At 38.0% G+C, this 25,558-nt stretch overlaps 1 protein-coding gene across 8 annotated transcripts in view; it reads right to left on the reverse strand.

Annotated features, from left to right (window-relative positions):
- Window positions 1–8,574: 8,574 nt before the first annotated feature.
- Window positions 8,575–25,558, reverse strand: part of LOC135222628 (probable nuclear hormone receptor HR3) — a 437,120-nt gene continuing 420,136 nt past the window's right edge. For 7 of the 8 annotated variants that reach the window (XM_064260749.1, XM_064260750.1, XM_064260748.1 and 4 more), the window contains exons 3-11: window positions 24,395–24,557; window positions 22,569–22,765; window positions 19,784–20,287; window positions 16,926–17,080; window positions 15,648–15,780; window positions 15,297–15,524; window positions 12,231–12,384; window positions 11,954–12,073; window positions 8,575–11,024 (exon numbers count right to left, since the gene is read on the reverse strand). In XM_064260749.1, coding sequence (XP_064116819.1) covers window positions 11,968–12,073; window positions 12,231–12,384; window positions 15,297–15,524; window positions 15,648–15,780; window positions 16,926–17,080; window positions 19,784–20,287; window positions 22,569–22,765; window positions 24,395–24,557 — 1,640 coding nt within the window. In that variant the 3' untranslated portion in view covers window positions 8,575–11,024; window positions 11,954–11,967. The remainder of the gene's footprint in view (window positions 11,025–11,953; window positions 12,074–12,230; window positions 12,385–15,296; window positions 15,525–15,647; window positions 15,781–16,925; window positions 17,081–19,783; window positions 20,288–22,568; window positions 22,766–24,394; window positions 24,558–25,558) is intronic. The other variant, XM_064260746.1, reaches the window with a different exon arrangement.

Raw genomic sequence — 25,558 nt, forward strand, 5'->3', positions numbered from 1 at the left:
TTCCTAAACTTTGTAATCGAGAGAAGGCCAATATTATTATAATAGCCGCTTGGTGGCCCAAGTTGTTTCCTTCCCGCGTTGTGTTTGGTAGACCAGAGTCATGGGGTCAGCGAAATCAATTTCCCATGATGGAAATTCACATTCGGGTTGATAGCTCAATGACTGCCTATTGTCCCAGCACCAGGCCTAATAGCCTAAATTCTATAGATCTGTCATACCATGTTATACTTCTACCATGATTAGATTCTCGTGAACCTGACCAGTAGCATTAAGGAAATAAATCCGTGTGTTTTAGAACTACACCTCTTTTGAACAAATGTTTAGTTTTCTGCTGACCTCCGTTGCAATTCAGTTATCTGAATGTTGGCAACTAAAAACAGGTCGAGAGAGTATATTACAGACCCTTTACCTATTTAATTAATTGCATGACCTAATTTATAGTGCCTTCCCTGATCGGTCTAATGCATTCGTAGTTGGCGGAGACTGTAACAGCCACTTTTCGTCGCTGTAATGTCTCCTCCTCTCGACTTGTATTCATTGATTAATCACTTTTTACGTGCATCTTGTACCCCCTCACTGATATCTAGCTGATTCTACTCTTCGCTAATCTACACGATTCTCTTCTCAGTATTCGTGTGGCTTTTGTGATGCTGTCAATATAAATTTATTTTTTTTACCTTTTTCCATGACCGAGGAAGAGAGAAATTAATGAATTAACGTTGGAATATTTTCTTACGAAAGTCTTTGCGACTATCCTGTAATATATGATATGTTTGAATTATATCTATTAGTTTGGTTGTTTTGGTTTGCGTAATTATGAGTTGAATGTCTTGGAGAGATCATATAAATTGCTTGGCATAGTATAATAGCAGAAATAACAAATGCGGATCACATATTGGCCCATACCTGATATTAAAATAAGGTGGTTTTGTTTTACCTACCTCCTGGAGTAACTTGAATGAAATGGTGACGGACTCGTCAATAACCCAAGTCTAAACCAGAAAATAAATTTTTCAGCAATGTTTTCTTGTTTGCTCTCTAGTCTATTGTCGAGCAGTGCGCTGCATTTTTCTTCACCCGTTAGACTTTTAATATTTTTTTTTAATTTTTGAAACTAAAATGGTCAGTCAAATTAGATTTTTATTTATGGTATACCTGAGTAAAGACGAAAAATCAATTTAGAGTTTTAGTAGAATTACACATCAAAATAGACAGCCTCCTTTGTAAAGTTCTGTGGATTTTTAACTTGGTTGAATGACTAGTGAACCTGTTTGTCAATTTTGCCATGAATCGTCGTTGAGTTAAATGCTATTCGGAAGTAGGAGATATATTACTCCTAATCTCTTGTTTGGAGATATCCTCATTGACAATGATTTCTTGACCCTCCCTTGCAGTCAAATTGCCAGATAACCATCAATTGTAAGGTCTTGAACTACACGAGTCCCCATGACCCCTGGTAGATGAAAATAATGTTACCACCAAATCAGTATTTTGTGCATAAATTATTCTTATATGTTGGGAAAAGGATACGAAAGCCCAAAACAATGGAATTTATTCCTCATTTATCCAATGGTTCCCACCAAAAATAATCGGCTGTTATTGGGCAACCCAAGGAGTTACTGACTTGGATTTTTTTAGCCACAGAAATCGAGAGATTTCCAATACCACGTTATACTTCAGCCACAATTCCCCATGAACTTATACATACAACGTCGCATTCTTATTGATATATGGGACAGATACAAAATTCAGGATGTAGCATATCGCTTGTTTATTCTTTTAAGTTTTTTTTTTTTCATTCAAAGCACTAGTCTAATCTAATGTCAATATATCTCCTGTGTACACTTCTCAGATAGTTTTCAAGTCTAACAGTACTGCTGACATTAAAAAAAAATGTGTAGTCATCAACGAAGAATCGACTTCATAAAACTTATCACGCAGTCAGATTATTATACAAAACTATATAACTTGTCAAAACAATTCCTACCGGCTTTAAGAAATTAAGGCAAATAGGTATAACATTGATAAGGGACTACATCAAATATAGCTCAGATCTCTCACATTTATATGCCATCACTAGGCATTAGTCATGATAATATCGGTGGGCATTCGAAATCGCATGGCGTCAGAGTATCTAATTAATTGTAGGGTGATTTTAACGGGTTGTTCAGGACGTTTGAGCTAGTCGTATCACGTGGCTCGATGTATTTGTAGGTCCCTTAAGGCTGTAAAATGCTGTGTTTTACAACAAATTCACCACGCATTGTTACAAGTTAATTCACCACGCATTCTTACAAGTTAGTCTTTTCTTTTATCCATGAATTAGGTAAGCATGAGTATGCATATCTATGTAAAATATATGAATATGCCATAACTCGTTAAGAGCCGAGATAGCCTTATAATACAGGATATATTATTATATGGAATAATCCATATCAAATGAATTCTGTGCATAACAAACCAGCAAGCTCGCTATGACCACACTGAAAATAATCATAGTAACAGACAATATTTCTGGTATTCTGTGAACTCAATCTGCCTAGAATGAGGACAAAGTAATTCATAGAATCAATGACCTCGGCAAACTTCGTCCCACCTGTGTGTGGGTGGAAGTTGGCGATGTATGGTTAATTAAAGACAGAATACTTTTTTTACTTTGCTTGTTAATTTAGAGCTAGTATAAAATAACCTATTATATTTTTGTTGCTCATTTCTTTGTAAATGTAATGCACATTAGCATGAGGTCATTATATATAGCGATTTACGAAAATTAAAAAATACAAATGAAGAAACAGGGTATACAAATTGTTCCAGCCAATCACGACTGTTGTTACAATATGAAGACGCATTCATGTGGGAACAGGTAAACAAAGACCTGCAGTGTTACCATAACATTCTTATACAATAGGAATTAATGGGTGAAGGTAGCTGTATCGAAATTCCTGGTGGGAACTGTACATAATTTCTTACATTATTTCACAGTTCTAGGCTTTCTTCTTCGTTATAAGCTTTTGACTTTACATGCTAATAGTTTTTATTCCAGCTTAAAGCCATATTTAGACAAATAAGGAGGATACAATACAGTAAAATATAGATTACAAGATATAAACGGAAATGATGTACTGTTATAATCAAACATTGCTCACTTTTTTTTCGTTCTGCCCGAGGCCCTATGCAGATACCGAATGCAGGTACAGTTTACTAAAAAGGAAAAGTGACTGGCAGGCATCACATATATAGTAATAATCTCTGTATTTAACAAAAACTGCAGCTTAGAAATAGCTACCGCCACTGAATCTAGTTCTCTGTAGGAGACAATCAAGATGCTGATTTAATCCTTGAAAATTATAATAAGGTAATAGCATCACATCACTGGCAGTAACAATTCATATTTGGCATTAATATTCTTCGAAATGGAATTCTGTTTAAAAAATGGTAGTCTTTCCACAACACGTATTATACCTTTTACCTTGGCAAGTTCTTTAGATATAGGTTTAAGTTGGATCCATTTTTTCCTACATAGCAACAAAATCTTATATAGATGTGGGATTCATCTGTTCAAGTAGTCTGTTTAATTTATGGTATACAGATTTGCTTTAGATTTTTATTTTTTTTTTTTTTTTTTTTTTAGGAGGGACGGCTATCAGCTCTCATTGTGACCCCTTTTCCCTTGCAGTGACCACTGTTCATCTACTGGCTTTTCCTAAATCGTTGCTTAAAATATTCCGGCGATTTTTGTAGTGCAATTAAAATGAAATAAATGTCATTTTTACATTCATGTTGTTGATTACGAGGCCCAAAATACTGAAATCAACTTTGTTTGACGGGCAGGTCTAGTCTGAGACCTAAAATCCACTAAGTCTCCTGCCCAGTAGGTGGTTAGTGCCATTAGTGCACCTCGCGTGGGGCACTGTAGGCATTACTAAACGGTGTTTGCAGCGTATTTTACTTTACCCCTCATCTCCGCATCCATTCTTCTATTTTGCTTTCCAACTTAGAACTACTAAGTAATTCTTAGAAGAGCTGTGGGAGTTTTCCCCAGTTTCACCTTGAGTAACCTCATCTCCTTTGTTTCGTGGATCTCGTTATCTTGCTGTTCATCCACTCTAACTCCCTCTTTTCACTGTCTGGCCAAGGGTGTCCCAGTGCTGGAGCTGGATAGCCTTATGTCATAAATCAACTAAATCTGGACTGAACTGGAAAATTCAAAGCGCTGTAGTTAATAGGTAGTGGGAAGTTATTCTTTTCCTGCTACTTTGGAAATATTCGGCGTGTTCTAGCTTTTAGGACTACTGCAATATCCAAGCAAATAATTCGAGCACAAGCTCTGCGCACAGTTGAGATTACTTTAGAAGGGCTAAGAGGTTGACAGTCCCTCGTTGGAGGAGTGGTTTTCGCGCTCGACTACCAACCCGGTGGTCCGAAGTTCGATTCTCGGCTCTGCCAACGCGGAATCAATAGGAATTTATTTCTGGTGATAGAAATTAATTTCTCGATATAATGTGGTTCGGATTCCACAAACTGTAGGTCCCATTGTTAGGTAAAAATTGGTTACTAGCCACGTAAAAATATCTAATCTTATGGGCCAGCCCTAGGAGAGCTGCTAATCAGCTCAGTGGTCTGGTAAAACTAAGATATACTTAACTTAAAAGCTTGACAAAGTCAACAAGGCCATCTGAGGGCACAGGTCGTAAGGCCAGAAGAAACCTGCTCCAATAAAAGAGAGTTTCCATTTATCTGTCACAGAAGAATGTAGTAAGTACTCCAGACGGGATTCCAGGACGGGCTAAATGTCGAATATATTACCTAGAGAATGACTTCATGAGTCAGCGAGTTATTAAACCAATTTTTTCTTTACTTCCTGTAGTTATATCTTTCCTCCCAAAATCAAGTGGCCATTAGTTTCACTCGCCACACTTCATACTTCACTTCGTTTCAAACGTAATCTGTTGTTATTGTCACAACTTACTTTTCATTACATGTCGGAGACTGAAAAAAAAAACACAGATTTCAGTAATAAAAAAATTGTATCCGCTTGACGTGTTACAAGACCATTACTAGGACCTTCAGCTAAAATGAAAAATGAGGATATAATGATATAAACACATCACCAGGATTAACCGCTCACTAATCACTTAGGTTGAATCTATGAAAATTTTTTTTTATTAGAAGAGTACCCGTTTGCAATACTCCCTCCAGTTCAAGTCATCTTGGGAGAAATTTGGTAAATTTAGCTACTCCAGTACCCAAAACCATATTTGGGTCAATGTGTTTATTAACAAGGCCAAGGACGTGACGTTTTCCATTTCCTCTGGTTTGCTATTATGCCTTGTTGGAGTCTTCTCAGAACAATGGCTGACTATTCATAGCCACAGATGGTTACCGAGCGAGTGAATACTGCTTGGAGAAGAACAAAGATGTGGGGAAGGACACTAGCGGATTTAGGGGGCGAGGGAGAAACTCCGTTGCTATATCCCGTGTGTGAGCCACAAATGGATTTCCATTAATTTGTTGAGATGCCTTTCAGTCTTGTGAATACACGATCTGCATGCTCTACTGGGATCACCAGTGACAAGCTGCTTGCATTCCAGTCCCTGCACATAGTCTTACAAAGTTAAACGGTAATACTTCAGAAGCACTCTGCACTGGATATTAAGATAAATAATCACCTACATAGAAAGAGCATGTGAAAAGCAATATAAAAAGTATAGTCATTATATGAGAGATTGAACGGGGTGGAATTAAATGAGCTTGATAAGTTTTTACCTCAAATTTTTCCTGAGTCGGGAGAGGTGTTTCCTTTCTTTACGGTATGTTTACTTTTAATGAGCCCTCTAACTTACTTTCTTACGCAAAAGCAGTTCTAGTTACTCATTATTGGCTGAGAGGTGTGACATCGTTATGACGTCATGGGTTTCATAACCAATTACGAACGACTTTAGTCGAAAACTAAGTTTCACTAGCATTTCAGCGGAATAATAAAGTTACCTGTCCAGTGTCCACTGGTATCCTTGTTTGACTGAATACTCGAATAATGAAGCAAAAACCGGCATTTTGTCTTCCTGTAGCTATGGCAGAGGCAGTGGCTGGCCCTTCTGGCATTAATTTTGACAGACCTTCGATTTCCTACCGATTGTTTGCAGTGCAATGTGGGTTACGGTGAATTTTATCATTATTTGTCTAGTGGTGGTAAAGAAGTAGTGATTGAATATGCTCAAAGACAATTTAATTCTAAAGCAAAAAAACTGCGATAGTTGTGGAGCTATTTGTCGGATCGACTACAACAGGAACGCCTTTAGGTGTGATCTGCCACGATAAGTAGCCTTACTGTAACCCCTGTGGTTAGCGCATCGCAGCACAACATTACCTCTTGCCATACATGCCGTGCTTGCCAAGAATCTTTAAATATGCGGATAAGGCGCGAAGCGCCATTCCGCCACGGCCTTACTGACAGCGCACACAAATCGATCGTCGCGGATATGTAGTCGCTCCCTACTTTGTTTGTTGTTGTTTTGGTATCGCCGCCATATTGGTTTTGGTGTTTTTCTTCCGCCGATTTCGGTCGGCGGTCGAGCGCCGTGTTTAGTACTGGCCCTTGGGGGTTAATTACAGTCGTCCGAATAAATATTACTTTAAATTCTTGTTCAGTGGGTAAAATAACAGGAAAATGTCAATTGCCATAGTCTAGGCCACCGCCAATTGCTTCTGTAGAAATACCAATGTGGTAATTAACAAGGAACCAAGGAAGTGACGTTTTCCATTCCTCTGGATTGCTATTACGCCTTGTTGGAGTCTTCTTAGAACAATGGCTGACTATTCATAGCCACAGATGGTTACTGCGCGAGTGAATACTGCTTGGAGAAGAACAAAGATGTGGGGAAGGACACTAGCGGATTTAGGGGGCGAAGGAGTAACTCCGTTGCTATATCCCTTGTGTGAGCCACAAATGGATTTCCATTAATTTGTTGAAATGCCTTTCAGTCTTGTGAATACAATATCTGCATGCTCTACCGGGATCACCAGTGACAAGCTGCTTGCATTCCAGTCCCTGCACATAGTCTTACAAAGTTCAACTTACCAACGAGATTAGGGGGCCTGGTTGCATAGCAGCATACAATTAAACCACTTCGAGCAACACCATATATCTTTCCCTTGCAGAGATACAGTATATTTCACTACAGATGGGACAAATTACTCCTACCAATCTCACTACAAATAAAGCTTACCTACGCAGAGAGAAACAATTCTTGATAACATCCAGGCACCATGTTATATAAATTTAAAAAACGTAGTTGATTTATATCCACCCTACAGTTAATTATTTCCTTCGACACGTGCGCCCGCCAAACCTAAAAGAAAATAATGCTTCTTGTCTGGCTGAGGGGACAAACAAGGACTCTTGAACAGCAGAGTGACACTTCCAAGAACCATTACGTCACTAGCAATGACACTGACATCTGTTGGTGACGAAAGATAACACACTGGGAACCACCACTTAATGCTTCCACACCATCTGCAACAACAAGGACACAGAAAGCTTCTGTTCTACATCAATTATTTACACTTATCCTTATTTTTAAGTTTTTCCATTTGTAAGGGTTATCTTTTTTCTTTCATTTTACTCTTAAAGCGTACTCGACGATTTATTTGAATTCTTTGTAACGAATACTCATTTTTTTTTTCAAGTGCACTTTCGTACAAGTCTTTGACAATATCTCCTGGAAAAGATGCTTTTCAGGTACTTTTTAATATCCTGTCTTATTTTACCTTGATGAATATCAAGAGATACATTTACTTTTTGCTTGCGTGTTTTTACGTTGCATGGAACCAGTGGTTATTCAGCAACGGGACCGACGGCTTTACGTGACTTCCGAACCACGTCGAGAGTGAACTTCTATCACCAGAAATACACATCTCTCACTCCTCAGTGGAATGGCCGAGAATCGAACCCGCGACCACCGAGGTGGGGCGCAAACACCATACTAACCACGCCACTGAGGCGCTTCATTTACTTTTTGTTTTTAATTGAAAATGCAATTTTATTTCTTTTTTTTTTGTTTCTTTCACTTCTAACTGGAGAGAGAAAAGGCTGCATTTAATTTCAGTAGTTTCTCACTAAAACTGAAAAGCATATTGTCTGAACCCATTATTGGTAATGTTTGCATTTTTTTTTATATTATGGTTATGCATTTCATCTCGTGATCTACTGTATCGTAAAGTGTCCTGTAGAGAAATGACGGAATCTTTCAAGATTTAACAGCAAATAAAAAATGTGCCACATTTTAAACACTGATTTTTGTGCGTAAAATACATAGCACTTCCAATAGCCGACTTATCAGATGAATAACTTTCTGCTGACTTCATTGCAAAAATGTCTTTTCCATAAGTGCGAAAACTCAGTGCTCAAACTTAAACACAAAAACTGTGACAATGTAGCACATGGGTTTCAAAATGAAAAGGATGAAAACATGTAATTTTTTATTACTGTTTTGACAAATAAGGATGATAATAATAATCAAGTTTGAACCTAAAAAAAAGCTTATATGAACACCAAAGGCATAATAAAACTCCAAGTTAGCCAAAATACCAGTTTACTGTAACCCCTGTGTGTTTATGTGTGGTGAGTACAAGACGTCCTAGCTGGTTATTTTTCCGCACCCCGAAGAAACAAAAAATAGAGGAGGAGGACCGTAGGGAGAGAGAGAGAGAGAGAGAGAGAGAGAGAGAGTTGTTTAATGCACAATAACCAATAGGAGAGTCTGTATACAATATACAGATTTTGCCACTTGCTGCTTGCTGGGTCCTTCCAGGAAAATCTCTCATAACGCACAGCATCATTTTTTTTTTCACCTTCTTCTTCTTCACATTTCCCGGATGGTATTCACTTTGAATAAATAAATAGCTGGATGTCGGCAGCAAGCAGCAAGTCTCACTGGCGATGCCTGGAGATTTTGTACAGTAGGGCTGTGACCACATGCCATAAAGAGTAGATAGGGCTGGGACCACCCACACGCGAGAGGCTTCTGGACATGCGAGCTGTTGTAGATGCTCCTGTAGTTGGACTCCGGATCACCCACAGCAGCCCTACAACTCTCATTGGCACACAATACTCTAGATACTAAGCACTAGAGGGTCTCCAGTCACCGCCACCCCTTAATACCTACAATAAAAGCTGTGTCTTTCTGCACACTTTTTGTCAGTGGTTAAATATACCTAAAGCCAAATTGATCATCTCAGACTCAGTACTCCACATAAAGAAAATAAAATCATAATCATAAAAAAAAAAAGGTGAAGGGGTCACAGACCTTTAGAACACACGACAGTGACTGAGAGAATGAATGACTGAAATGGCTTTAAGTATACCAGTCCAGGGACATCAGAGGACGCGGTCACGGGCCAGTGGATCCAGGGCAGGAATTCGGGAAACAAGACAGGGCAGGATGGCCTCGGCTCTAACCTATTTGTACTATAGCGCGGCTGGAATGGGCAAAGGACGCGACACAGCGTTTCCAAGAGTGAGGCCATTTTTCTTATTTATTTGTCTATTTTTTTTTATTTTTTTTCTTTTTTTTTGAGAGTTTGGGATGATGCCCAGTACATTATATACCAGATTTCCTATTTGCCCCAATAGAGGAGTTTTAGAAATTTAATGAAATCATTTTACTTCACTCGTTTACAGTGAAAAGAGTTTAAAGTCATCTCTTATTTACAAACTTATGAATACAACACAGAAGAAACAGGTTCAAGGCAGTTTTCTGGTAATGTAATTGAATTGCCAGCAATATCGACCAACTATTGGACTCTCAATCAATCAATTTCTTTGTACCTCTGTTCCATTCCTTCACTAATTTCCTTCGTGACCACATCACTTGCAGGTTAGTATGAACTGGCTCAATATACAATTTCAATAATGTGTTTGCTGGGAAAAGCTGAACAAAAAATAAATTAAACTATACAAAATTATAAGCTAAATATAGATATATACTGTATATACATATATATACAAACATATGTATATAAGTATATATGTATGTATATAAGTATATATGTATACATATGCAGCATATATATCCAAAATACTATGGATGTATGAGTGGACTGTACATCCTTATTCATATATATACATAAACATACACACGCACATTATGTTATGTATATTGCATATGCATATATTTAATGTATATACTGTATATACACATTCACATATACGTACACATTATACATATATATATACTGTTTATCACATATACATATACTGTATATATATACATATATATACAAAATAAAAGTGAAGATGATGATATGAAATTTATGATAATTTTGTTCTTTCAAACTTTTGATATAATGAGAGGGATGAGAATGATAACTTTATCTATAGGCAATAAAGATTTCTAGTATACAACAATTCATGTAATAATTAAATATCTTCTTTTTAAGTATACAATATCTTTTGTTTACAAAGATAAGGATCACTGTCAAGGATGTTTTACTTTATATGACTCCTTAAAAAATAAACTGTGTAGTATCATCAACCTTGGACATTTTTTTTTTCTCAAGAAAGACTCACTAAGTCTAGTTCACTGAGGACTCACAAACACTCAGCTATGAAGCCACTTGCCAACACTTGACTGTAAGGCATCGGTGTTTATTTTCAGATAATCTTTAAAAATGATATTAGTCATCTACAGCAACATCTACAGCTGCTGCTTCTGCTGCTGCTGCAGCTGCAGCTGTGGGCTTCATAAGAATGCTATGAAGGGAGAGAGGAGCCCTTAGTCGGCTCAGTCTCAGATATCCTCTGATCAGAACACATGATAGACTCTGTAAAACTCACAACACATCTATAATGGTATTTTAAAGAGTCCATAGTCCTCTGCACTAACAATTAACACTAACAAACAAATCACAAAGGTAATGTACAGACAATATATTCATTCACTTGTAGAAAAGAATGTGATGGAGTAACAGGGCCAGAAGGAGAATGATCAGCTCCCCTGATGCACTTATCATCATAATCAGGTATTCTGGAAAGGGAGAAAAACACTCATTAACAATGGAGGCTACTTGCTTTTCAATCTAAACTACTGCAAAAAGAAAACAGTGATATATCAGGGAGCTTTTCACAAAATTGTGACATAAAGTATTATACAGAATTTGAACACAGGATCTATTCTACACAGCAACTGAAAATGGAGCCTTTTTGCGGGACACAGATGAATCCTTTACTACACATCCAAATAGTCTACACTTTATTTCGAAAATTTTGAGAAATGCACTTGACAGTTTTACTAACAGTTGTCCATACCTAAGTATCTTTAATTTCTAGTCTTTGAAATTAAATCGTCCAAGAATTTTGAGAAATGTACTGGACAGATTCACTATCAGTTAATCATACCCAACATAAATTTCTGGTGTTGGAAATCAGAGCCTTCAAGAATTCTGAAAAATGTACTTGACAGTTTCGCTATCAGTTAATCGTACCTAACATTCTTTCATTTCTACTTTTGAAAACCAAATCTCTCAAGAAATGTAATGGACAGATACACTATAAGTTGTTTATATCTAACATTCTTTCATTCCTGAACTGCAAAATCAAATCGTTAGTCATTATGTTCAGATGCTAAAACCCAAAGTTTTCACAAGAATAACTCCCACCTTTTACAAGCCCGAAATATCCAAAGAGCATCTCCATATTTTCAACATACAGTACGAAGTAACTTAACAAATACTATACGTACAAGTATTACTACTGAATCTGTTTGATATTCCGGATACTAGTTGTGACCTTTTTATCAAGTAAATCGTTTCTTTTATTAGACCTTTCCTTTACCTGCAATTCAGCTTAAAACTTTAATGATCACACGAACGTTTACTAGACATTCACACTTCCAACAGAGGTATAAGTAGGCAAGTGAAGTTTTGCAAAGCAGTTTTGTTCAAACTTTTGCCTTACCAAGCATAGGCACCTCAGGAATCTACATTGAAGATCTCCTTGTGTAGGTCAGAAAACTGGAGGTGTGGTGCAGCCCTCTTGAACTTGCTCAGAGCTTCCTGGTGCAGCATGCTCAGCTCCCTAGACGCCCAGGACAAACAAAATACAAAATTGAGTTTCTAAACTTAAAGACTTTCATGGTTGTCCACAATTACTATCTTTAGATTTCAATACTCTTATCCAAATAATCAACTTGACATGTCATTTCATAGAATGCAGTGAATTAAAGTCTGTCTACCTGAGAGCTGGCATCTTAGCCAGCAAGAAGGCATAAACAGTAATATCTCCTTTAACTGGATATCTGTGGGTTTTGTCCAGTTCCAGGCACAGCGACCGCCCTACAGCTTCGTTGAGCTTCACAATTTCCTCCTGCCCACGCAGACCTGGTCGATCTATTAGAGATAAAAAAGAAAGGTTTCGCATGAACAGTGTTACGTGATTCCACCTCTTGCCTAAACAAGAAGTCCTGATTGGTTACTGGCCAGTCAATTGTTATGAGGTAGTCATGTGGTAAAACAATATATAGTAGAGACACAGACCTACGAAGGAGTGAAATGAACTCTAACACAAGTCAGCACAGAATGTACTCAAAGCTACATCCCCCTATTAGGAGTAGTCATGCTCACACAGCTGGCAAAATTATCATGAGAGCAAAATGATCAGATTCTCAAGTTTTCCACAGTACTCTACTAGCAAATATAATGCATCAAAAATTGTTAAGCCAGTTACCACAACAGGATACTGAATTAAGAGGAAAGGGACACACATAAAAAAGCTACAAAATGACGAATTATAATAAAACATGCTTCAATGACTGCATGACAAATGTTAAACATCAAAGCAAATAAAGCAAAATTTCCTTTGAAATTACACATATCAACTTAGTCCAGTGATTAATAAGCAACAATCTCCTAATAAATCAAATGCGATCATCAAAACAGCAAATGAAAGTAGAATAAATCAAATGAAGCTAAAAGAATGACAAGTACAACAAATAAAGAAACGCGTTTTAAATGTAATACTTAAAAATATTAATACTGTACTGTACAGGATTTGTCTTGACACAATGACATGTCATTATGAGCAGCTCAAATATACTAAGACGTGAACACAAAATGAATCTCAAATACATGATTCCAAAAGGGTTTTAACATCAGTTAGGAATGAACAGCTCTGAGTTGGGCAAGAATCTTCAACATACTGTACAGTACTCCATATAGTTTACTTGAACCTCAGGAAATAACTAGAGATCCTCTAGATAGAAATAGTTAACACAAGGGTGTGATTCATGACTTAAAGTAGCAGCAACAGACTGCAATCCGCTGTTAAAGAGACCCAGAATCAAGACTACAGTTTAATCATCTACATCTACGGATTTCCGGGAGCAATTCAAGGTAGGAGATTAAGATATAACACTGAAGTAAGACAACTCACATATGAAATTTAGGACCACTGTTAGCATTCAAGAAATACTGAATAACAATGCAATATCTCTCATAACATACAAACTATGGCAAAAGCTGGGTAGGGATTCATAGGGTCATGCTAGCAGCAAGATTACTACACAAATCAACATACAAAGCCACATAACAGTTAGTAGTGAAGCTTAATGAAAGCTCGAGGGAAGGGGAGGGAAGGAAGAAGACAAATCAAAGACACCATACAACAAATACAAATCAAAAGTCACTGCGTCAAGGTCACGGTCAGGGCAGCAGGTAACCTCATCATGTCAGCTGAATGAGACCATGACCAAAGGTATAAAAGAAGTGGATCAATATGTAAAAATAAAAAAAAAATCTTGATAAAACTGTGTACAAATCCTTCTTAAGAGGATGATTAGTATTACGTTAAGGAAAAACATGAAGGGTAAGTTTCGAATCCTCTGGTCATTGTATGTACAGTGTATCAGTCTTAATTGGAAGCTTGGGCCGTCAGCCAGCGTGGCTTCCTGAAGGGCGAGTCATTGTCCATCTCGGTGATGGCAAAAAGTAATTCCTTTTAAGTTGAGCTGAAGAAGTTATATCAAAGTAGCAAGAGAAGTGCAAGTGCTTATATGCTAGAATGTTAATGCAAACAGCAAATAAATAAAAAAAAAATTGTCCCAAAGCTTTTGTGACAGACTGATCAAGCTCTCTAAGTGTTTAAGCTCTTGTAATTGTCAGCCAAGTTTATAATGAACATTTTGCAGTACAATAGTCACTGTGCTAAGCAAATAACAATAAAAAAAAACTGTGGATGACAATACAAATAATATTAAATCCACGAGAAACTGACATACAAAAACATCTCTAAATGCAAACTCTGTTTCATGTTCAAGCGGCAGCAACAGTGGACCTCAAGATCGTATTTGAACCGCTTCTCTCTAAGAAACTCTTGGCAGGTGGTACTTGGACTCTTGAGTTCCAGTCACATGTCTGTCTTGTCATGAAGTATGTAGGGCATCATGGTTACACCAGCGGTGGGATCAATTTTTTACGTGATAAAACCTAATTGAGTACCTTACAAAAACCAATACTGATATGAAGCAGTAAATAGCTCAGAATTTATTAGCTTTAGGAACACGAAGTGAATGCTCATGAATCGTTAGAGCAAGGTATAAGTACTATATATATATATTCAAGCGACAATCATCCTAATTTGGCCGTTCCTCTGATAGGGGATGAATTTAGATGATCCAGGGGGAATGTGCTTGAGAAGATGACTCGAGTCATCTCTCTCTTCTTAACATCGGGCCTTGGGCAAATGAGGAGCCAGTATCCTGCAGAGTTTCATAGAGTGGGCGTGTTAGTTGTACTTACAGTAATGGTGCCTTTGTTGTAGTTAAAAGAAGTAGAGACCAAGGCCTCAGCTAGACCACCGAGTATGAGCCTTACCCGAGGTGTAACCACCAGGACTGCCGCCATCACCCTGCCGCCACAATCATTACTCCATCATTTTTCAGTTCATCAAGTCGTAAGTCTACGTTCAAAGTAATGAACAAATATGATGGGCTATGGGATGAGCGAAACCCTGAGATAGCAATGAATGGTCGAAAGATGACTTCCGACATGGACAAAATGAAATGGGGCACTGATCATTCATTCATTCATCGTTGGTGAGTTCGGGAAATGAGTTAATGACGTCAATGGGCGTCTCAGAAGTCAGGGGTGACAATTGTGGCGGCGGGCAGGGATGGAGTCTCATTCATCAAGGATCCCAGTCACACTGGGGGTAAAGCAACACACTGGGTGGCAAAACTGACGCCAACCCCATCCATCCAGGGCGCCATCATCAGCACTACCACCAACAAATCTGAGCTCCTTACCTGCTTGGAGCAGCACAAATGCAGAGTATAAGCCTAGCTCTGTGTCTGTCAACTTAAGTTCAGCAATAGTTTTGGCAAAGTCAAAGACGTTGTTAACAAGTTTCATTTCCACAGTTTCTGTAATATTAAGAAAAGCCTCCATTGGCAGCAAAGTGTCACGGTAAACAACGCAATTCTGATTCACATCGAAGTAGCGGGTCATCCGAAGTATTGCTAACTCGAAGCTTCCTGTGACAAAGAAAATATAGGTTGTCAAATTTCAGGCGTTCCCTTTCATATGTGACAGAAACAAATAGATACGATATAGGACATTGCACATCACTGGCACGAAAAAAAACTAACGGTACCAACCTGCTTTAAGAAGGACAATTTGGTCATCTTGAGAAAACTTCCTAAAACCGGGAACAGCTTTAGCGAACTCGATGATCTGCTGGATAACGGACGTTAACATCTGAGCACAGTCAAACCACAGTTCCTCATGTGCCTGGAAAATGAGCACTGTGTTACGTTCACCCCATGAAGTACAATTTACTTACGCTAGTTTAAATTTTCCATGAATAAAATGGAATCTGTACTGATTCTCATTTTCAAAGGAGGACTACAAATGTAATATCCTTTCCATGAAGATGCAAGATTACAATATGTGTAAAATGACATTAAAAGGTAATCTGGTGATGTGATGTCAAAATACAACTCTTTTCTAATACTGAATAAGACTTAAAATGTGGAAACTGTTCCCTACTGAAATTTATTTCGGTCATCAATTAATTAGTTTGACCTTCAAAACCAAAAAGAAATCCTTTGTTACTCTGACAGTAACACCTCTTAGAAATCAAGAATTTGATTTTAAAACACAAAAACTACAAAGCTAAAGGTCCATAACTTCAAACATCATTATCCACATCCTTTGAATAAGATATCGGCAATTCTTTGATACTAATCTATGGGGATGGTTCGTGCTATCTCAGTGGGAAAAAGCACTCAGATTAGATAACTGAGATAACCCATGACATCTAGGTTCCCTACGTTCTCATTCTTACATGGGAAATTGGTCTGTACATCACAGATTCTTGTTTATTTCGTATTTTCACTGCAGCAGAGCAGTGGTTGTACTGAATACTGCACTTCCCAATATTGAATTGCAACATTAGCCTATTTGGTTTCTCTCTCTCTCTAGCTGACATATAGCAATTAAGCCTCCACTTAATCATGTTAAAAGTCTGCACCTTTCTTATTGTATCTATCACGCATTATCATTTTACAGCCTGAAAACAGACATAAAGAAACTATCACTGAGGCTCTACATATGACCAACAAGGACACCTCTATTCACTTGTTCTAAAACCCCATCTAAATATTGCATCGAGAATACGATTTCTTTGGCCTTGATTCTGAGAACAATGGCTAAAATCTTCATCCACGTTATGAATAATAAGAAGGAGCTCTACGTTGTCATTTCAAATGATGGCAACTTTCCCACGCTGTTGTTTTTCTGATCACATTAACACGTGCCAAAAATCTACCTCTGTAAGCTCTTCCATCTACTCAACACATTCCACTCGAAACTATTAAGAGGGAACAACCCCTAACGATAACCACCACAAGAAAAATCATGTGCCGTGGACTCACCATATTTTTGTAGTAATTGACTTTGGAAATGTCCAAGGATTGCTTCCTCATCACATCAGCGATATGTTCCGACGAGTACAGAAACGTTCTGACGTGCGCATCTGCAACCCAGCGGGCCAAGATTTCAGCCAGCTGAACAGGATCTGTGGACATGTCTGGTATAGGTTAGCATCGCTGGAAGTCTGCATCATGGATGTTGGTCTTAAATCCATCACTTGCACTGAATATACAAGGTTGAATTTCAGTCTTTTATCACTTGAAGCAAATATGCAAAGTAAAATTTCATTCTTACATTAATCTATTGATTGTTGATATTCAATGTAGGATTTAATTTGCTTACTCTTTGTTCTGATTTTTTTTTTTTTTGCAGAAAGACTCAACTTTAAACTTATCACTTGAAGAAAATATTGAAGGTAAAATTGAATGAGTTTATTCTGTTATGACTATATTACCTACACATTGTCATTATTAAGCAAATTTTCAGTGTACTATTGAAAACTATTCATTTGAGACAAATATTCTTAAAAGAAATAAGCTTATTCTAAATAGTGATCATGAATATTCTCTGCGTAAGAAAGCTGATAACCGTTCCGAATACATTGTCTGAAAATAAGACTGTCACATATCTAAATAACATTCAAGAAAAAACAACTCTGTGAGCACAACACTGAAACTACAATGCCCTTCTACATATTTCTGAAGAAAACAATAACGAAAATATATTGTAGAATAGCTTATATTATAACAAACAATGCTCAAACTCAGGTGCAAGTTACTACATTAACTTTTGATTTGAGTTACCATAAACTGTAGTCGGTTTGAGCCCCCTACATCAGCCCTCAGATTCGGAACATCCCAAAATAGTCATCATAAAAAGAGACGAGGTGTATTCCATATGCATGAGCACGGACGCACACACTATACTGTATATTTTTACGTACACCAAGCATTCAATTCTCCATATCCTTCAGCTGAGCTACAAACAAGCACTGATCTTTCAAAGATTTTATATTCATCCAAAAAATAACATACATTAATATTAAAATGCAGCATTTTTAGGAAGCAAATACACGAATCGTTAAAAAAACATGCTCAAATGCTCAAGCTACGACATTATAAGCATAGGGAGCTGTACTTGGAACTACTTACTACTGGAAAACAAAATCAAGACAATATAAGCAGCATAATTTTTCTTCTATGCGCCTTTCTCATTTAGAGGAGAGGACTTCAGAGGGGGTTCACCTGCAGGATGAGGTTGCTAGCCACGTGGCCTACCCAGAGTTTGCTGGGCCTAGGTGCCGACAATCATGGCCTGTTCGATAGGATATAAAGGGTGTCTAATTCAGCTGTGTTTAGTGGGAGGAAGAAGAGAAGAAAACGAAAACGAACTGGCTAGAGATACATACTCAAGGAGGTACTGGAGAAAACACAGGAGTGCCAACAGAATACAGGAGAATGGCATGTGTGTGTGTGTGTGTGTGTGAGAGAGAGAGAGAGAGAGAGAGAGAGAGAGAGAGAGAGAGAGATCTTCGACACATTGCTGATGAGCCTTGCGTGTAGCTGTTACATCTTTTTTGCTTGAGATTATTTCACAATTAAGTAATTTAATTACAAATGTGGCAGAAACCACCATCCTGTTCATTTTCCTCTGAAACCATCTCCTCTTAAGGTAATTATAACATACATACATACATACATAACATATATATATATATATATATATATATATCTATATATATATATTATATATATATATATATATACTATATATTATATATCTTTATTTATAATATTAAATAAAATTACTCGTAACTACTACAAGACAATACTGCATATTATCAGTTAAAACCAATAATTTAGAACAATCTAATTACCTTCAACAGTAAAAAAGCAGCACTTTCAATAACTTACCTGGCCGCACTGGTTCATAGTCGTGCTCTAGTTTTTGCAAAGCAATGGATGTCAAAGCCGTAGAAATATAATTAACGCTTACTATTAGTAAAGTCTACCATGCAACACTTAGTTCTCTGTATAGAGTCTACTGCCCTAGAAAAGCAGCAAATTCCAAAATATTTTACTCATTGAAAGTAAAACTTTCGGATCATGACATCCCAGCCAGAGCAGTCTTTTTTCGTAAAACAAAATGGTACATTTACAATCTGTCTGTCTGTCTCACAAAAAAAAAAATCTTCACCCAATTTAAAAGTCAGTGAAACATCAAGAACTTTCATAATAACTGACAAAAATTTGGTTCAGATGTTATTCCCTTTATATTTTGCCAAAAAATAATGATTGGGGCACATTCTGCGTTAATTACCCTCTTCCTGTGACGCCAATTTTATGTAAAAAATCATTTCATACTAAGAAACCAGAAACAATTTACAGAATCTGCTGCAGTTGACAGAACCTGCTGATCTCATTTCTTTGTTGTATCGCAACAGCGAAAAGGGCAAAATGAGGTTCTATTTCTCGCTAAATGCCATGAAATAAAGCAAAGGGAAGACATCTACCAAACTTAAGACTCTACTCTATCTCACAGATAGACCAGATGCATTTTACCTACATCAGAAAACAAATCCATTCCACTCTCACCAAGGTGAAGTCACGTAAAAAACTGACTGCTTTACAGGCTGAAATATAAATACTATAGGACACTGATTACTCATTTTAAGCAGTTCCTTAAGTCACTTCGGGAATTTGCTACTTATCTGAGCTGGCATTTACGCAGACCTCCATCGCTACAAGGGCCAAGGACAAGCTCCAGAGGACCTCACTACAAGCAGAGGTCACCTTATCCTAAGAACAACAACAACATCAAAACAGGGTGGTTCGTGCAACTGAAAAAGAGCGATGCTTACGAGGAGGTGGGTTTTCTTCTTCAGGTATAACTGTGGCACCTGCAACAGGCGTATGCTGTTGCTGTTGTAGTTGCTGCTGCTGTTGCTGTATTTGCTGCTGCTGCTGCTGTTGCTGTTGCTGTTGTTGCTGAGGAAGCTGAGGCTGACTTAGGGGCGGAGAGGTGGGCTCGGGAGGCAGGTACGTCGTGCTGTCTACGGCAGTAAAGTTTTTATCTGACAAACTGTTCGGACAACCGCGGTCACTGATGCGTGTGGTCTGCAAGGTGTCCAGATCGAAGCAATCGACCTCTTCTTCTTTGATGAAAATGTCGTCAGTCATTAGATCTCCACCTCCCCTCTCACCTCCACCATCTTCTCCACCACCCCCACCACCACCACCTCCTCCTCCTCCTCCTCCGCCAGGACCAGCACCTCGCATCTGACCACCACCTGGCATTTCGCTCGCTCCTCCTCCTCCTCCTCCTCCACCCGAGCTAGCTCCTCTGTGCCCGAAACCGCCTTTACCTGAGGACCCAACACCAGAGCATTAGTGACGACCCCGAGGCATTTTTGTGAGGGGGGAGGGGGTAACCTGCCCACAAGCACCGTGCATGCAGTGAGAAGAATAAGGAGAAGAAGAAAAGAGATCAATCGCATCTCTGTTCTCTCAAGTCTTCCTTCAGTATTGTCAAGTCATTTGGGCCGGTATACAAATAGTTGCAAAATAGGTACGCTACTGTGTTTATATTTCAAAAAGCCTTTGTCACTTAAGTTTGCATTATAAACAAATTATTTTCACATAATATATGACACTTTTCATACATCAAAAAGGGACATAATATATGCAATTTCTTACTCTACACATGAGGCCACCCTAGTCCATACTGTTTTCTGCTTGCACGGGGCTCCTATATAATTAAGGTAGTACTTATAAACTAAAGTTAAGATAAACATTGAACTATATTATATCTAGTGTTGACCAAATTGCTTGGCATTTTATGCATTATCTACATGTTAAGACCACATAAAAATATGAAAAATACACACTCAAATCCAAGATCTCCTTTCTACATGTGGAACTTTGCAACCCTGTCTCTAGATTAGTCTCAAGAAATCCGGACAAGCAGTCTGGCAAATGATATATTTTTCAATGGATTAACCCTTGATTTTCTGGTGTAAGTGATTTCTTCAATTAGTACAATAGATTGTTTTCATAAACAATGAGCTACTTTAGATCTTAATCATGAATTTCTAAAATTAAGCTATTCAATAATCATGAACATTGGCAAAAATCTTTCTTGTGATTACTTCGTGCAGATCTTACGTCTGTTAATTAAAACTGGTGCGTGATTATCTCAGTTCGAGACTCAGAATTATTAATAATTCTTACTTAAAATAACCATTTCAATGTTTTCAACTCCCTAAAATCAAAATAACTCATACTCTCTTTAATATTAGTGTAGTCACTCTATCATTAAATCAACAGTTCAGTGAAGTCTTGGAACTAAAATTCTTCAGCAATCTGGTTCCTCTAAACCTTAGATCTTTTGCATTGTCTGCACTTTAAAACATCCCTGGTATAAACAACTAAAAGTGCCTAAAAACAGCTGTTGAGACAAAGAAAGATTATGGAACTTGTCAATCTGAAAACTACGAAAGTTCCATAAACTTGTGATTCTGAGATATGCAAAGTCGTGAAACCTGTTCAGAAGTAAAGTGCTGAAATACTTCATCCGTGTCCTTCTAAATTATTCTAGCAGTAAGACACTAGAGAGAGGTGCACCCAGTTATAAGAGAATACAGGAAAAGGAGACCTGGAACTCAAAAGGGCTACGGACAGGAGCTTCCAGAAAGACAGTGAAGACAGAGCGCAGCACTTGTGTGGTTTATCTGTACAAAGTATACACAAGACGGTACCGTACGAAGAACTTACCTTTTACTCATACGATACATGTTTGATATTCCAGTGAACAATCTCTTATATATATACTAATAAAAGGGTATTTTGGTTCAAACTAAGGACCTCTCTAACTTTGTACAGTGCTATGTTTAGAACAAAAAACCCATATACGCGCGACATATTTTGCCTTATTTGTCTTAGGTCAGTGTAGAATTGTCAACTTTTTTTACCTCTGGCTGCGGGTACCTTGGGCCACATCATGGTTTGGAAATGACTGCCAAATGCCTATCATACAAATTATTCTGCAACAGCATCTCATCATCATTAACAACAAAGGAAAGCCTCAAGAAATATGCATTTAAACTGCGCGGGATTTCTGATGTCAGCTGCCTGATTCAATGAATCTCTGTAAGTACTACATAAGTGGGAAAAACAGGAGAGAGAGAGAGAGAGAGAGAGAGAGAGAGAGAGAGAGAGAGAGAGAGAGAGAGAGAGAGAGAGAAACTGACTTATAAACTTTCCTTTGCGTCTTCGAATGAAAAATGATACTTTCCACTAAATTTCACTGTAGATTGAGACCGTTATGTCTGACGACTCCCTTCACGCCATCGAAACTGCCAAGCAATAACACTGACACCCCTAACCGAAACATAAAGCCAAGGTTGCCATAGTCGTGTGACTCCAACCGGTAAACAATCCTCAGAATGTAGCTCCTCCTTTTTCGATGCAAATAACCGAATGTCACTAAACACAGTTCGTCTATCTTACCTTTCATCTGAGCGAACCTTTTCGAAAACCGTGGGACCAGACTGACATAATATTTAACGAGTTGGTAGAGACTGAGAGAGAGAAAGAGAGAGGGAGAGACTGGAAGGCTTCAGACAGTCCCTCTGTAGAGGTTCTTACCAGATGAGCCAACCGGTGACATGGCCCCAGAATCCGGAAGCTGCTCTATAGACGTCTGACGGACGTCAATGGTGGTGGAGTCGATGACGTAATCGGAGGTGATCTCAATGGGAATATTCGGCGTGGAGGTTTGAGGAGTGTACGTGTAGCCAGTGGTCGAGAATGGGGTGATGTCCGCTGGCACATAAGTGCTGTACCTGGGGGAGGGAGTGGCTCTTAGTGGGCACTGCTTAACTGTTTTGACATCAGGGTACCGGCGAGTAATACCCATAACGGAGATGAGTAGCTGATTGGCTATAGTAGATTCACATCAACCTTGCATTTGATGTCTAGGCCAGTCCCTTACGACGCTCCTGATTGGCTGTTGATAAGCCAATCACAAGGCTGGAAACTCTCAGTCTCTCGAGAGAGTTCACATAGGCAGGATGTATGTTCCACCTCTCCTGAGGGATACTTCTGAAAGATGTATCCCTCAGGAGAGGTGGAACATAGATCCTACCCATGTGAACTCTCTTGAGAGACTAAGAGTTCCAGCCCTGTGATTGGCTTATCAACAGCCAATCAGGAGCGTCGTAAGGGACTGGCCTAGGCATCAAATACAAGGTTGATGTGAATCTACTATAATTATTTACACTGGAATCTTTACTGTCGAGGGCATTATACTCTAGTGCATTTTGATTATATCACATATCCAAACATTCCATAAATACATACACACATATATATATCCAATGTAGCACGAAGGAACACATAATTGAGAATATCCTTAAATCCACAGTAGAAAGGTAAGTGAAACAGTACTTTCGTATTAGAATATACTACGAAAGTACTTGTTCCAAGTCCCTGTTTCACTAACCTTTCTACCGTGGATATAAGGATATATATATATATAATATATATATATATATATATATTTATATGATATATATATATATATATATATATATAATATTTATATATATAAGAAACAGGAATAGTTAAAACTAGTGTAGAATTTTTATTTACATGACATTTATCAACATTAAACTGAAAATTTACATGGGAAAACAAAAGAATATGCTATCCATTTCTTTTTCCTTCAACACTTGGAATGATAAAATGGTAATGATAAACTGCTACCTTAAGAATTGACATCGAAACTCGACAGAAGAGGATACTGTCCTTTTATTGTTGGTAACCTACAGGATGATAGGATGGGCTACTTAATAATCCTATCTATCCATGTCTTGAAAACCAAAAGAAAAGAGAGGCTGGACAAATGGCCAAGAACACAAGAGAGAGAAAAGTAGTGGCGAAAAGTATAGAAAAGTAGTGGAAAAGATGAAGACAGAAAATTAGTGAGGAAAAGAATATAGAAAATTAGTGGAAAAGATGAAAACAGAAACGTAGTGGGGAAAAGAAGTGAATGGAGAAGCAGTGAGGATAAGAATAGGATAGGAAAGTAGCGATGAAAAGAAGAGGACAGAGAAGTAGTGAGGGAAAAAGGAAGACAGAAAAGAAGCGAGGAAAAGAGGAAGACAGAAGAGTAACGAGGAAAAGAAGATGGAGAAGGAGTGAGGTTACGAAGAGAACAGAAAAGTAGCGAGGAAAAGGAGAAGAAAATAAAGTGGTAAGGATAAGAAGAGGACAGAAAAGTATTATAATGAAGAGAACAGAACGGAAAACGGAGAGGAAGAGAAGATGGTGGAAACGCAGTGAGGGTAAATCCCAGAGGAAGAACTGAATAATCTTCAAAAAAATAAACAAAAGGGCAATATGAAACCCACGAAACACAGAGGCATAGAGAGAATTCTAGAGCGTCATACACACCCGTATCAGTGACTTACATGTGTGGGTATATATTGGAGGAAGTGGGAGTTGGAGGTTCGTATATGGACGAGTCCGGAGAAGTCTCCTCGCCGGGCATGCTTCGCATCTGCGACTTGTGGTACCGAACCTCGTCCTCCACTTTTTCACGTTGCTTTTTGCTCATGCGTCCGAATTTCACCGCTGGAAAGGAAAGGCACACTTTTATTACGCCGTCTGTTAAAAAAAAAGTGTTAAGTATATCCTAACTTAACCAGACCACTGAGCTGATTAACAGCTCTCCTAGGGCTGGCCCGAATGATTATATATTTTTACGTGGCTAGGAACCAATTGGTCACATAGCAACGGGACCCTACAGCTTATCATGGGATCTGAACCACATTATATCGAGAAATGAATTTCTGAAGTGACCTTAGACTAGTGAAGGAAAATCGTTTGTCTGTTTGTTTGCATGGTGTTTTTACGTTGCATGGAACCAGTGGTTATTCAGCAACGGGACCAACGGCTTTACTTGACTTCCGAACCACGTCGAGAGTGAACTTCTATCGCCAGAAATACACATCTCTCACACCTCAATGGAATGAGTGAAGGAAAATCGCACTTTAGGTTAAATTTGTTTGAGGCATAATTATCACAATCGCTTTTACTCACATTCAGTCTTATTTCTATATCAGCGTGCCACGAGTAAAATTCATTCCAAGTAAAATTATGTGCTACAATTCGTAAAAATAAAAGTCTTTGTTAAAATAATGAAAAAATAAAATTCATAAAATGAACACAGTACCAAATACTTCGTCAAGAGGTACAAGAAATTCATGGTTCAATCACTCTATCATGTGATGGCTGCTGGTAAGAATGATGAAAACTAACACTGAAATGTTTTGAAAAAACAAATCATAACATATACGTATACACATGACCAATCAAGCAACAATGAGGCTCACTTAAAATGATATGGAGTTACTTAAAATACAACAATTGGTGTTAGAGCAGGATAAAAAGCCCCTTAAGAAGTCAGAGTGATTTCATAAATGGGTACAATTTATGACAAACTTTTTAAGGTTTCTACTTTAAAAAGATCGTTTTATCCTGCAAGTCTTTCAACGTGATCACTGAATCCTAAATTTAGAGGAAGAAAAATCTATAATTCATGCATAATACAACAGCAGAGAGGAAGTCGTTTG

This window comes from Macrobrachium nipponense, chromosome 8 (assembly GCF_015104395.2).
Source record: "Macrobrachium nipponense isolate FS-2020 chromosome 8, ASM1510439v2, whole genome shotgun sequence".
Classification (NCBI taxonomy): Eukaryota; Metazoa; Arthropoda; class Malacostraca; order Decapoda; family Palaemonidae; genus Macrobrachium; species Macrobrachium nipponense.